This window comes from Gossypium raimondii, chromosome 5, assembly GCF_025698545.1.
Source record: "Gossypium raimondii isolate GPD5lz chromosome 5, ASM2569854v1, whole genome shotgun sequence".
NCBI lineage: Eukaryota > Viridiplantae > Streptophyta > Magnoliopsida > Malvales > Malvaceae > Gossypium > Gossypium raimondii.
In genome coordinates, this window is record NC_068569.1 from 16,557,907 (window position 1) to 16,572,747 (window position 14,841).

At 31.7% G+C, this 14,841-nt stretch overlaps 2 protein-coding genes across 9 annotated transcripts; both read right to left on the bottom strand.

The window, feature by feature from the left end:
- Nucleotides 1-7,579: 7,579 nt before the first annotated feature.
- Nucleotides 7,580-11,092, bottom strand: LOC105769219 (uncharacterized). Of its 3 annotated transcripts, none has more exons than XM_052631532.1 (5): nucleotides 10,940-11,092; nucleotides 9,934-10,290; nucleotides 9,621-9,816; nucleotides 8,469-8,600; nucleotides 7,580-8,044 (listed from the first exon to the last, which is right to left on the bottom strand). In XM_052631532.1, the coding sequence occupies exons 2-5, from the start codon at nucleotides 10,248-10,250 to the stop codon at nucleotides 7,922-7,924; spliced, it is 768 nt and encodes a 255-aa protein (XP_052487492.1). In that variant the 5' UTR covers nucleotides 10,251-10,290; nucleotides 10,940-11,092; the 3' UTR covers nucleotides 7,580-7,921. The 3 variants fall into 3 exon arrangements, with proteins under 3 accessions (XP_052487492.1, XP_052487493.1, XP_012445154.1); XM_052631533.1 differs by lacking the exon at nucleotides 10,940-11,092 and adding an exon at nucleotides 10,451-10,573; XM_012589700.2 differs by lacking the exon at nucleotides 10,940-11,092 and having other exon boundaries at nucleotides 9,934-10,571.
- A 1,406-nt stretch (nucleotides 11,093-12,498) lies between these two features.
- On the bottom strand, nucleotides 12,499-14,234 carry LOC105769221 (hypothetical protein). 6 transcript variants are annotated; one of them, XM_052631534.1, is made up of 5 exons: nucleotides 13,943-14,233; nucleotides 13,462-13,653; nucleotides 13,185-13,365; nucleotides 12,793-12,920; nucleotides 12,499-12,696 (listed from the first exon to the last, which is right to left on the bottom strand). In XM_052631534.1, the coding sequence occupies exons 1-4, from the start codon at nucleotides 14,006-14,008 to the stop codon at nucleotides 12,817-12,819; spliced, it is 543 nt and encodes a 180-aa protein (XP_052487494.1). In that variant the 5' UTR covers nucleotides 14,009-14,233; the 3' UTR covers nucleotides 12,499-12,696; nucleotides 12,793-12,816. The 6 variants fall into 6 exon arrangements, with proteins under 6 accessions (XP_052487494.1, XP_052487495.1, XP_052487497.1 ...); XM_052631535.1 differs by having other exon boundaries at nucleotides 12,809-12,920; nucleotides 13,943-14,232; XM_052631537.1 differs by having other exon boundaries at nucleotides 12,793-12,893; nucleotides 13,943-14,214.
- Nucleotides 14,235-14,841: the final 607 nt, after the last annotated feature.

Consider the following 14,841-nt stretch of genomic DNA (forward strand, 5'->3'; position numbering starts at 1 on the left):
ACAGAGGTATCGGAATGAAGTTAATATATATGAACATACTTGAATTTGGTAATTTGTACTGACTTGATATTTAAATTTTTTTAGAGTTAATTGATACCTAAATTTGGAAACTGTAACCTAACTTATTACATTTTTTAGGTATTTGATTAACACCATTAAAATGTGTTGACGTCACTCTGACACCTAATAACATAGTGACACGTGATAACTTCACATTTTGACACGTGACAAAAAATAGAAAATATTTAAAATTATGACAAATAATTCTTCAATTCATCTGAATCTAGACAACTGTATGTTCAAGTTCATTCTAGACATACTTTTTAGTGTTTTTATGTTTTTATAACATATCATAGTTTTATATCAGTATTTTGAAAAAGTAATAAGTAATGCTAAGGTTAAGTTAAATGATTTAAAATTCAAATTTATTGTAACTTTAAGTTAAGTGAGTAACAAAATTCCAATCCATAAAAGGATAGCGCTATGTTTATTTTCCAGCTTTTTAGCGCAATATGGCTTTCTGTCGTTTCTAAGTTGTAAGTGAAAATTGAGGAGATTTGTTTTATTGTTAAAGTTACATTACCTTTCAAAAAACAAAAGAAAAAGTGAAATTTGACGACTATTGGAGCTGAAATTAAGTTGTATATTTTAAGATAGTAAAATATAATTTTATATTTCTATCATTTTAAACGATTAAATCAAACTCTTACCATTTTTAAGGGACCAAATATAATTTTATTATTACTAATTAAAATTATAAAAAAACTTAGATTAAAATTATTCCATTTTAAGAAGGACCATTCTCTATTAAGCTCTGTAACTGTATCTATCTCAATGCTTTTATTGGCAATGCCTATCTCTATTGCCATTGCTACAACAATAGTTGGCGTCTTTATCTCATATTTATATTTTAATACATAAATATATATTTAATTTTCAACTAAATAAATTTAGAGTTAAAATTAAATAATACAACATATATATTAAAGAATTTTAAGACATGACACAAAATATAATATGAAAAATAATTAAAATAAAATGACACAAAAATTGTGTATCAAAAGTTACATAAAATTAATTACAAAGCAACATATAAAAATTATAATAATTGATACACAAAATATAAATACAGTAGGAAGGTAATTTCCATTAAATTAAATCACTATTACAAATTATACAAAAATAAAAGATAAAATAATACACAATCTACCAAAGAATAAATTAATCTTTATATTGAATCATTATGAACTCACAACCTTGTTAATGTATACATAAAAGGAATAATTATTAGTGCGAAATTCATGATATTTTGAATAAAAAATATAGGAAAACTTAAGCAGCTTTATAATATTTTAAATTAAAAAATTAGAGATTAAATATTTTATTTTAGTCCCTAAAAACTCTTTTAAATATCTAACATCACTCACCACAATTACCCTCTTAAAATCATTAAAGATGGGTGATTTAGCTAAAAATTAATCACGGTCAATTTTCAATCAAGCAATCCCATGAGTTGAGATCGATTTTATAGATAGTTATAGATTTGTCAAACCTCCCCACTCTTTTTCATATATATTTTCACCGATAATTATTTGATACACCGTCTATGAAAAAATTCTACAAATAAATTAAATGTAAGATAAATGTTACATTTATTTATATATTTTACTTTTTCTATTACATTCTATAATATATTTGTTACACTCTAATGTCTTTTTTGGAGTGAAAATGGTGATGTCCAACATTAATTTTATTGTAAAATTCAGGGTATAGTGGCACATTTAACAAGGGAACTTGAATATAAGTTTGATATTCCCATTTTGTTTGGGGCCCAAAATCTAATGAATGATGAAATTTGGTTGAACCATTTTAGGCTAGCACCTATAGTTTCGTGCAGATATTAGCGATTAAATAATATGCTTTACACTTTTATTAGTGCTAATGAAGGAGTAGATGATTTTCTTACATGAATCTTAAAGTTACAAATTTGCTTTGATTTAATGCAGAATAATATATATAAATTTTATTGTTTTCTTTCTAAAAAGGTTTGTAGCTATTTTATTTAAAAAGAAAATCAAATATATCACAAGGCGGGAAGAGTGATGCCAAAAAGGGAGAAAGAGAAACAGAATCAATTTAATGAAAACCCTAGATAAATGGGCGTAATATCGTGTGTAGTTGTTGCCCGAAATGGGTCCAAAACAATTCACATGCGCTTGAAAATGGGGTAATTCTAATTGAAATCCTTCATAATTATTAACAACTTCATTTAAGTTTTCTCTAAAGTTATTTTAATTTTAAATTTTAATTTTCGCCATCAATTTCAAATTCTCGGCTTTATCATTACATAATACTTCCAAAAGCCTAGCTATAAGTATATATATGTATTTCTTAGGGTAAATGACCAGCTAGCTAGCTAGCTAGCTAGGCACTTGGAACATGTTCCATGCTTTCAAACTATATAGACATAAAATATTATTATCCAATGTAGGTTGAAGGACACATCGAGCAATAGTATTTGCAAGTAAATGCTGATCATTTCCTAGTTGAATACTTACAAAATGAATGGACTGGCTCAGGAATACTGCTTCAAGTATGCATCAAGGATTCAAGATGCATGCATGGCTTCCCATCATGATAAAAATCTTTCTCGGATTTTATTCCCTGTGCAAAGACTAAGTAACAAAATTCGAAATCATACATGCATTAGTGTCCTCTTGTCACATTGCAATATATCACTGCCTTGGCTGCATTCCATTAATACAGTCATTGATTTTTCACGTTTGTTTTAGTTAAGGAACTCTAAACGTCGTGGGTCTTGCATTCTATATAGTACCATTCATTCATCATATCAAACCGAATTTGTAGTAATTGTTTTAGGGTATAATTCTACTCATCATTTTGCCACGTAAGACGTCTAAACTGACATTTAAAATTCATTTGGACTGCCACGTAGGACCCCGTTAAGGAAGTAACGGGGCTAACGGTAGAATGACCACTTCGTAACAAAACAATAACGTGACTAAAACGTAAAATTTCAAACATAAGTGACTAAAATATAATCTAAAACAAACAAAAGTGGCTACTTTTATAGTTTATCTAGTTAAAATATATTCATGATAATGCTCCTAAGGCAAACTTATTTTTATGCAGATAATTTTATTCATGATAAGCTCTATGTATTTTGGATAATGACCATTATTGAAAGTAAGAGATTTAGGAATGGATGTATAAGCTTATAACTAAGCATGTTGATTTGGATTTTGGTTTCTCTTGTTTTTTATCCAACTATTAATGAAATGCTTTTTACCTTAAAAAATTAAGAGTATATTCACTTATCAACTGTGCTTGCATTTTGTAAAACATAGCATTTTATGTTAGATTTTTAATTTTCAATAATCAAATACAGTTATTTTGATGTAACGACCTTCTCAACTCTTAAATAAGAGGTATAAATGCATTTTACATGTTTGGACTCGCATCTTTCTGCAATAATAACAATATTGATGTCAACCAAACTAAGATTCAACGAGGTGATTAAAAAATTTTCAGGTGTATAAAAAATGGTTAAATCCATTCTTCAAACCATCGCTCAATTTTAAATTGGTCTATAAATTTTAACATATTTTTAGTCAGCTGTCAAAGTATTAAATATTATATCAATTGAGTCATTTCTCTAGTTTAACTGTCAATTTAGACATTAAACGCCCATTTGGATCTTATGTGGGTCATGTAATACTAATTGTAAAGACACACTCATATATATATCAAATGTATAAAAAAATGTCAATAAGGATTTTTTTTCTTATTACAATATATCCAAGTTGTTCATGTAAATAATTTAATCCACGTCTGATTTAATATTCAATGTCCAAACTAGTGGCAAAGTTAGTAGAAGACCTAACCAATACATACTAATACGTATATAACTCAATTTAAATATTTTAAAATTTGAACACCAATTAAAAACCTAGACTATAATTTAGAGGTATATAATACAATCAATAATAATAAAACAACGGTACGAAAAGCATATAGGATATATATTATAGCAAGTGGGCAAAAGCTAAGCATGTCTGGATTAAGTTCATGTAGGGAATTATTAAAGATGTGCAATGTATCAGTCGTAAAAGATTTTGGCTATAGATTTTCGCTACATTATCAACTTGCTGGACCCTATTCACACACACGTATGGATAGAGTTGAAGAACATTCAATTTTGATTTTCATGAGAGGCGCGACTTTTGGGAGCTGCTGTAACAACGCCAAGATAACGTATCAGCATCAAATTAATAGCCGTCAATAATGAATTTCTTCCTTCATCAACAACTTGTTCTCTATATTGGATAAGCCAATTGTTAAGCTCGAGATCATCTTTATTTTTATTTTTTCAAAAAAAAAAAGGGTTGAGAAATACCAATTTTAGTTTTATCAACAAGTTTCTTTTTAGTTAAATTAACAATAAAATGGTATGGTTATTATTAGTTTGATTTGAATTTGGAAAATAAGCAGTCAACCTCAATATGAAAAATAGCAATAGGAATAGGTGGAGGGCGGGATCCACGACCACATTGTGTGGTGGGGCAGCAATGCAGTTGCAATTCTGGGACGTACACCTCCAGATATTTTCTTCTCAACATGGCTGCTTGTTTGCTTGATGTGAGATTTCGCGCCTCGCCGCATTATTATATATAAACCCCAATTTATATTTGATTTTCATTCTTGAATTATTGATTTTTGTTAATTTATTGTATATAAATGGATGCAATCTAACTTCTGAATTCTTGCTCATTATATTGATCAAAGCCTATTAATTGAATTATTTGATATAAAAAGTAGATGAGATAAAAAGAGAAAAGAAGAAGAAGATATAATGTCTTAGCTGTTGGTCATATTTGATATGGAATGTGAGGGTTGCTTAATACATATATCCAATCATCATGGATGGGGGGGGGGGGGGGACAGTGTGTGGGAAATATTGGTATGTAATAAAAGAGTAGTTCCAGCTGGAGGTATCTCCGAAAGTACATGAATTATTGGGTGGGCTTTAGGATTATTCATAATTTGAGGTAAATAGATGAGGGGGATCTTGACAACTCTTACTTGCAGCCAATCGATTACATGGTGCATAGGCATATAATTGAATTTGAATGTGGGCTCACTCTCATCATCCTCTCTTTTTTCTTTTTATAATTTTTGTTCCAAACGCTTTGATCAATATTTGATATGACAAGCTCTTTTTTTTTGGTTGAAGATTCAATGGCGAAGGCGAGTCCACATAAAATCAGAGTCTAAATCTATGATTTTATAGATCATATTGGTGTTTGTAATTGTCAAGGGTCGTTTTCGTGAGTTTTGGCCTGTCATCCATTACCCATTACCCATTACCCCGCCTCCTTTCTCTTGTCTTCTTCACCACACCCTTTTTTATTAATGCTGCAGAAAAACAAAGGGGATGGGGGGATTTGAAGGAAGGGGCAATGCGCATGTGTTGGTAGCTACAACAATGATTGATGATTGGCATTCACAAATGGTGCGGCCCAGACTTATGATCCCCAGTCCCACTCAAACTCGTGCCAATCCTTAAACTATAATAAGTGTACCCAAAACATCTGCCAGTTCAAAAGTTTAATCTAAAGTGAAATCCTTAATAAATAATAATAATAAAGTAGAGACTGCTTTTCTTTATTATCGATTTCCAAACATTGATTTCTCCAAGGATTTTTACCAACACTTGTTTTCACGTCAACTATTTTATTCAAAGTGACGTATTCAATCTTTTCTCTTTGTAATCAATCAATGATAGACAAGTCTTCTTGATATTACTGCTACTAATCATAAATTTAACTCATTCTAAATGACACCAAAAAAGAAAAAGAGCCGATATAAAGTTAAAAGCCTAAATTTGTTATTTTTTAAAAAATGTTAAACAAATGAAAGGAAAGTAAAGATTATTATAATTACTTTTTTTAAATTCTATTTTTATATAAAATAATTTATGAACAATGATTAAGGGATGGGAAAATTTATTTTACATTCTCCTCGTAAAAAAAAATTGGAGTAATTCAAAGGAAAGTACTCTCCTTGGCTTAGTAAAAGATTCATCCAAAGAAGAGAAATGTGCTTATTTTCCCTCACTTTCCTATCTTTTAATCTAATCCAAATACAAGATATAATACCCAAATTTAATATTATATATTTAAAATTAAAGTTTTAAAGGTATATTGATGTTTGAGCCTTTTAAAATATTTATTCTGAAATTATAGATTTCGGTAACACTTTTATCTAAACCTCATTCATTAGTATTATTTTTATTTTTAATCAAGTAGGTATATTTATGCTAACTGATCAATTACATTAAATAATTCAATTAAGTTATACTTTTTGAAGTCGAGACATTAATTCTTTAATGCTTACTTAAAAGATATGGTGTTTTCTCTATTTTGGCAACCTCACAATAAATTATTGTTTAACAATTAGAATTTTAAATATTTAAATAGCAGTACATTTTTTAACTCCTCCAATTTTGTGTAGCTCTATTCATGGTTTAGGTAACCCACTCGTTATGGGTTTGGGCAGAATGTTTTGCCTTTGTTAAATTAATTTTAAAAATATTTTTATTTAAATTTCATTGTAAAAATATATAAAATTATATGCTTTAATTTTTAAATAATGAAATGAGCTATTTGAAATTATTGGATTAATTTGTGCTCCATTTTGAAAATTTTCTAAATCATAAACTAACCTATCTCAACTCATGAACATCTTTAATTTCAATCTCCTTTTATCATTGTTCTTGACTTCACCCGTGTATTATAATCTCAGACTCAGATTTAGTGACTGGCAATTCGATGGGCAGAAACTGATGTGATGAAGGCCTATCACACCTGGGGGAACATTGTCACTAGCATACTCTTAATTCTTCCTATGTAATGGTACGGCCATGGTGAAGCATCCTCAAATGCTTGATTTGTCACTTCATAAAATTAGAACAACACATCCCGAATTTCCTCTCAACATTTATTTCTACCTCCAAATGCAAAAGCCCAACAATATCCTAAGCTTTAAGAAGATTTAATTTTGTCTTGTATTCACCTATATTCAGTAGTCTTGGAAAATCAAGTTAAATTAAATCTTTAAACGAGATGCAAAGCTCTGTTATTGTTGTTCTATAACTTAAGAGACATTGATGACTATTACTTGTAATAATCATGGCAAGAAAACGCATTCCACCCATTCAGACACACGAACACATCCGCTTGTTAAATATGAATGAAAAGCTAAAAGTTACCGTGCCAGGATACGAATTTGAAAAGAGTTAATTTATAAGTAAATCCAAATTACATAAGTTTTCACCATAACGCAACCTCATTAGGCTTTTATACTTCCACTAAATAATATCTTTCCAATTAGATATTTGAAATTTATTGGGTTTACAATATCAGAACGATTGGGCCTGAGGCCAAGACTTTAGCTATGGGTAGACAATAGGCATATATGCCGGGACCGATGAGTCGTTCTAACTTGCCAAATTTATGGTGAAATTTTAGAAAGCAAAGGAAACAAGAACCAGTGTGCATTATCAACACTAAAAAGAAGACCCCTTCATTCCAACTAAAGCGAAAATTATCATGCTATCATAAGATTCTTGGGTGCAACAACACAAATGCATGATCGATAATTCAATAGTTATCAATTGTAAACCGTAAAATATAGACATAGCTGAAAATTGGTTGAATGACAATCACTTGATCTTTGTGAAAATTGGATGAGGGCAAACGAATACCTAATATGGTTAAGGCAAGTTTTAATGGCTGGGCAGTACAGAAAACACACTACCCAGCAGGCATTGTGAGTATCCTTATAATTCCAGCTGCTGTCCTAAAATGCACTTCAAACGCTACTTCTGGAAAACAAATGTTTATGTCCTTTCTCCATAAGAGTTCTCAAGGACTGGAACCCCTGGCCCATAAATCAATCGGCAACGTTCACTGAATGAGCTGATCATTCGGGACACCACTTCCTTAAAAAACATGGATGCCACCTGTTACACACACCAAAATATTAGGATGATCCAAGACTATTCAAGCTACCTCAGATAAAATTTTCCTTTTTTAAACCTATCTATTATAAAGCAATAAAATCAATAGTTAAAACTCTGTTGGTCCTTGGATATTTATATATTTGAAACCGAAAATATGCACTCTCAAGCAATAAAATGCTTTGAAACCCATCTAGCTGACAATATGGATGCAGTTATATTAAAAAAGAACAGAAGGGAAGAAGGTTCAGGTGGTTAACAAGAATCTAAAACAACTACTCAAGGGCTGGCAACATTTCATCAAAGGAGAAAAGAAATAATAAGTCAAAAAACAAACAGCAGAGTGATTGTTACACGCATACCACAAGAGGGAAAATCAAGTATTGGTAATGACCTATAAACGCCCTATGGCCTATTAGGACATTACCTGCCGATAGAGTGGTGACTGGAACTTAAAGTCCACAAGAAAGTAAAGGCTGCAACTTCCTGGGACTGGTCCAGGATTGAATTCCCAAATGTTTATCAAATGATCGAAAAGGCTACTTTGTGATGCAGTTGACTGCAAAAACATTATACAGGGTCAGATCATCAGTAAGGGAAAAAATTAAATTCATGGACAAAAAAAAAAAGGGATCATCTATACAGACATGAGCCAAGTAATATCCTTTTTATAATTTACAAGTTCAAAATAGTAGCCCGCAGATGCCATAGATAGGGACTAAGAAAAGACTCTTCGTATTATCCAGCCAAGAGGAAACCCTAGTTAAAAGCAATCAATATGAAGTAGCATGCCATTGCAATCCTAAGGAGCAAAAGAGATCACATACATACTCCACGAGCATACAGGTTAAACAAATAAAAATCCACTATAAGATAACTTGAAATGGTACCCAAAACATTCAGGCAAACTTTCGAGTTTGAGATTGTTTTGACTGGAAATAAGATGATTTCTTTCTAAGTTGAGGCTACATGGCAATGGATTCTAACTTCAATATTTTGGGAGAAGGGAGAGTGACAAAAACATGTGCTGCTGTCCAATGGCTTCATTCCAGTTTTGGTGAGGTTATGTTCAAAACATTAAGTATCATATCTCAATCATGCCCAGTTCACCCTAATCCAAAATTTGGCATCTGAATCCCCCTAAATGCATTGCATAGAGTTCACATAAGTTGCACAGGAAACATTCTCAGACAGGCAACCAATCTACATCAAGAACTACTCTATTCCGTAAATATATAGGACAATGAAGGCTTTAACAGTTTGCAAGTAGCATATCCAGAGAAAGACAATAGCATGCTCAATGTAAATGTTGTCACTCATCTTCAATTTCATGAAATGGCAAAGCATGCAAAAAGGTTTACAACTAAACAGCGTATTGAAATTCAACTCCATTCTCAAAGTATCTACCAGATAAAATGTGTTGTATTTAGCATATAGCAATATTTTCAAGCATCAAATATCCAATATCTTAATACAACAGACATCGCTAAGTAGATACCATCAGCTTACAGAACACATAAAAGCCAAGCAAAGAGAAAGCAGCAGTTTTAAATATAAGGGTGAAATTCACTGCTATTACCTTTACAAACTTTGGCCTGCTTAATTCTACATGAGAAACATAACTCTCAACCAGAAACTTAAAACCAATCTCTAATTCAGCATCAAACGATCCATCTGGATAGTGTTTAATTACGTCAGACCGCTGACACCAAGGAACAAATCCGTGATACAAATCAACAGCTGCGACCACATCAAATAATTGTTCTGGCGAATACCTAGTTATCAACAAAATCATCATAATCCAATAAGAAATCTAATGCTAATACTAACTTAAATCTCTTAACGGAAGTAAAACAAGCTTTATTCAAGAGAAGATTTTTTTATAAAATTACCCCATGACGATCCTTTCCTCGTAAACTTTAGATAAAACACCGCCTTCTTCGCCGTCACCACAGCCTAAAAATTGTCTCCTTTGGAGAGTATAATGATTGAAAAAATAGTTTAATGGAACAACGGAATCCACCTTGCGAGAACCAAGTAACGGGTGAACCGGCGGCATTTGGATACCGGAAATACTAGTAACCCATCGGATTTGATCGAAGTTCCCGGTCCGCCCTCCGTTCTTTGCGTGCCTAACAAACTGGTTAATCACATTTCTACGGGATATTACCGACCCGACCGCCTTTGAGGTCGATAAAAATGGCGGCATTGCAAGTTTCAGGAATTAGCCAATTAGGCACGAATTGAAACTGTTAGGTATAAAAAGATTGGGGGGTTAAAATCAATGATGAAGACTAATGTGTAGAAGGTAAGAGGAAATCTTTAAAAAAAAAAAAAAGGAAACCCTAAGTTGACAGGGAAAGAGGGAAAGAAAAGATACGTCGTTTAGAAGAACAAGGACAAGTTTACCATAGAAATTTCTTTGTTTGGGACATGGAGTGAGGTTCCTGGATATTCCCGGTTTCAATTTCCAATTTAAGGGTTGCGTGATAAATTTCTAGATTAATATCATTTTTGGTTTCTCTCTGAAGGAAAAAAAAAACGAAAGAGAAAAACTAATATAAATTTTAATTTTCTCTAAATTTAAGAATTTGAGAATTTTCTCTAATTTTGATGCTGGCAATTAATTATTTCTAGAATTTTTATTTTTTGAGGAATTTCTAGATTTTTTATTATAAATTACATATGAAATGTGACGTAGATTATCAGGTCATGATATTGCAAAGAAAAGCAATTTAGACCAAAGAAATATAAAAAATTTAAAATGAAAATGATAAAATTAAAATAGTGAAAGTTAAATTATTAATATTATGTCTTCGCTATCTATAATTTCACAGGCAAGGCGTGAAAGTTAGTTTTTTATAAACAAAAAAAGAAGATCAAAGATTAGTGCTCAACCTCAATACCAAAGCCCATGGGCCATAAGGTCAAATGGCAGCTGATCTACAATTAGCTTAACCAAACCATAAAGCAGATTCCAAATTTACTTGTCCTTCCTTCTTTTTTGACAATGAATCTGTTCCACCTCCTCAACTTATAACAATATTCACACGCAACACACACTAAACGGTGTAAGTACGTACACGGAATCAAGAAATAATGATAAAACAATTTTGTTTAATCACAAATGCGAATACGATAATCACAATAATTAGTAGAATTAAATTATTACAACACAAACAGGCTAAAAATTGATACAATCTAAACTAAAGTCAACAAACTAGACTAAAAATTTCAATGTATTATAAAATTGATATAATTGCGCATGACAAAACATATTTGTACTTAAAAAAAGAAAGTTTAAATCTTAAAAGACAATACCATAGAGAAGAAGAATCATGACTCCCAAAAAATAATTAATTTTTATCAATAGTGAAATAAATGTATGACTTGCAAACGATCCTGGTCCAAATTAGTTCTTATGTTATTGAAACAAAAATCGAACGAAACTAATTCTACACTATTTCATTTCTCGATCCAAATTGAATAACAACTTAGTTAAGAAATAATAGAGAAACCCCAAATCCAATCGTTATCATCATGGCTACGGTTTACCTCAATAGTGCGATTAAAGCTTATGAGAGCTAATGTAATCACTAACTACTAATGCAAAATAATTTGGTGACGAGAATAGAGAGCATCACGACGCCAACTTATAACGTGTATGTTGGATGGAAGATCCGGAAGATATCACAAGAAAATTTTTCCATCTTCTTATCGTATGGGTTTCTCATTTGTAGTGTTCCAATCAGTATGGAATGATAGAACGATGCGAAGACTTCCAAATTACAATATCAATGATACTGAAGCCCTGAAGCTAATAAACTACTTTCAACTTTGTTAAGTTAGGATTGTAGGTATTTTTTCTTATTGTATTCCCTATATGTTTTCACTTTGTTCATAACAAAGATTTTGTCTTCTTATATTAAATAAATAAACGAACCATGGATTTTTGTTTTAACATTTTAATTAAAATCATGTTTGATTTTTATATATAATTTTTATAGTTGTGGAAAAACAAATAAGACCATAATTTAACTATTAAAATAATATCATTTACAATTTAAAAGAACCATATATGAAAACTGCAAAATAGGACACAGCAAACTATCTGCAACGCATTGCTCTACTAAAAATTAGTACACTATGAAGATGATAACAAAGTATCCATTCTGAGTTCAAAAACTGCTATGGCAATAGTATGCACATATAGAAGGACAGGGTAGACCAAAATATTCTCGGATCATACCATCACTGCCTGTGCAAGTGTATAAATTTATATATCGCCAATGCTTCAAATTTGAACCCTATAACTCCTCTTTCTGGCACTAAATACTAATGTCGGCCGCACTTGTTTATATTTGCAAGGAAAAAAACTGCCCTCTATGAACTACTCCTATCTGTCTCTTTGTTAGTGTCATTCCTTTATACGTACGCAAATGCAAGTAACACAAGCATTGAGTATGAAGTCACAAAAGTTTTTAATATTTATAGAGTATCCTTGGGTTTGCTCACTATATCAGGATGTAACTAAACAAAACAGCTGCTATTTTCCAAATGAATATTCACTGGTGGAAGCTCTTTATCTAGCTGCCGTGCCAATACATGTTAAGCTAGGTACTTCTGCTAAAGCAGGCTTCACCTTAAGGATGAAACTAAAAAACAGAAAAATGAAAAAGTATTCAGAAACTTAGGACTAAAGAGGTGATCATTAATCAATGGCAATGCTAACAATTTGATCTCATCATTACATGAAGCAACAGTTACCAAAGATTTCAGCTTCTTGGAGCTACATTCTCATTGCTAGCCTTTTCACCTTTTTCCTCATCTACGAAGTTCTGATCAGACACCTCTGCAAACAAAAACTCCAGCCAAAGTTCTGATAATCTTGAATAAAATGTTCATTTTGATACATATATATAGAAATGGTGATTATAATAGAGATGAAAAATATTAGTGAAAGCACTTCAATTGAAACGTTGACATATGGACCATTCAATTTTAAATCATCATGCACACACCGATATACCAGTGCGGACATCTGTTGTAGTACTGCCAAGTGGAATAAAGTTATCTTCACAATCTCGGCCAACTATGGGTAATGAGATGCATGAAAGTGTTCATTTAAATTGTTTGTTTTTACCTCTGGTTGAAGCATTGCCTTGAAGACTAGAGGAGGCTAAGACACATGACTTAGATCCAGATCTGAACTGCTGGATCCAAGGGCTTCCCACAAAAGAACGAGAGCCATTAGTTTTATTAGGTTGAAATCCAGGTCTTTCGAAATTGATCTTCTTCCAGCAACCACCTCGAAGAACTTTAAACTGCAGTATAGATGGGCAGAAAGCAGTATATAAGACTTTGCATAGGGAATTCAGAGGAACACCATCATTATGAAGGAGCAGAGATCAGCCTTGAACCTGGCCAGAAGAGGTACAGTGTATTTGCCTTGATGATTTTGGTCTTTCCAATTTCTCCTTTTGTGAGTTCCAGCCAACAAGATTCACAGAATCATATAACTGGTTAATAAATGACGCTTCCATGGAATTAAGGTATAAACTGTGCTTTTCATCCGTCCATTCAGTAGAGGTAGACTCTGCCACCACAGAACTCTGTTGTATTATCATCAACACACATCATCAGCAAGTTATTGCAAAAGGGAAGAAATTAAAACAGTACGTAATTCTTGCCGGCAACCAGATTAGAAAACAACAATCCAAAATTAAAGTAAATAAATACCAAATGCTCAAAAGAAGAGCGGTTGTAAATGAAAAATTAAAAGAAGATGCATGCTTGAAAATAAACAAATAAAAAATTAGCCTATAAAAGTGTTTTGTTAGTATATTAGGTGGTTTTAAAGTGAAGCAAGGAAATTGAGCTGCAAAACCATATGAAAATTACACTAGTCAACTGAGAGGGAGACGCCTCTAGACTCCTCCGAGGCTCAATTCTGTTGATACCCTCCATGCAAAAAAACACCTTAAGAAAAGATCCCCAGAGCGATGAAGACAAATATATTTGAAGGGAGGGGTAGAGATGATGGCAGGTGAGATGTACTGAAAAGGTGATCAGTCGAGGAATGAGGATTGACAAAAGAAAGTTACACTTGTCATCACTTTTACACGTGTCATAGGACTTTCACATAGCCACGTCACTCCTTAAAACAAGCGCCAGATATTTGTTGGAGTGTTCAAAATATCTCCTCCCTCCCTCGCTCTCTTTCTCTCCTTTTCGCTTAACTTCGGAGATAAGATTAGCAGTACTTTCTTTTTTTTCCTTCAACTATTTCCTATTTCTTATTTCTTATTTATATTTGGAGATATTATCTTTAAATGGCTTTTATTATATGTTTATGTAAAAGATATTTTTATAATAAGACCCTAGTCATCTAATCATAAGGACAATCCTATCAACTATAATTAATAATATCTTGACGTTTATAGGTACTAAGTTGAAATATTGAAGTTTGAACTTTGAATTAGGAATTTTATTTTTCTCATTTTCTTTTCAAAATCCTCTTCAGCCTTCCAAAAAGTAATTTATTATTAGGGAAAATTGTCGCATCAAAACACATTGGCAACTATGCTGTCAATATGATCAATTTTTACACTTTTACATTGGAGTATAAAACCATTTATCGAAATTCATTTAATATGTATATATCTTTCTTAAGTTTGAAGTGTCTATGATCAGCTGTATTAACACCACTAACGGTTAATAATTTTCGCAAATGAAAAGCCCTAATTAACAATGTCAACTTTTTTAAGAGTTTAATTGTTTTTTTTTTTAACTAAAGGGCC

Excerpts from the sequence above, each read along its gene's own strand:
- LOC105769219 (XM_052631532.1), bottom strand. The coding sequence starts at position 10,250 with ATGCCGCCATTTTTATCGACCTCAAAGGCGGTCGGGTCGGTAATATCC. Across the intron at positions 9,817-9,933 it reads GAGGAAAGGATCGTCATGGG|GTATTCGCCAGAACAATTAT; the intron begins GTAATTTTATAA and ends GTTGATAACTAG. Across the intron at positions 8,601-9,620 it reads GCAGGCCAAAGTTTGTAAAG|TCAACTGCATCACAAAGTAG; the intron begins GTAATAGCAGTG and ends ATGTTTTTGCAG.
- LOC105769221 (XM_012589705.2), bottom strand. The coding sequence starts at position 14,008 with ATGGAGGGTATCAACAGAATTGAGCCTCGGAGGAGTCTAGAGGCGTCT. Across the intron at positions 13,654-13,942 it reads CTCCCTCTCAGTTGACTAGT|AGTTCTGTGGTGGCAGAGTC; the intron begins GTAATTTTCATA and ends ATAATACAACAG. Across the intron at positions 12,921-13,184 it reads AGGCAATGCTTCAACCAGAG|AACTTTGGCTGGAGTTTTTG; the intron begins GTAAAAACAAAC and ends CAAGATTATCAG.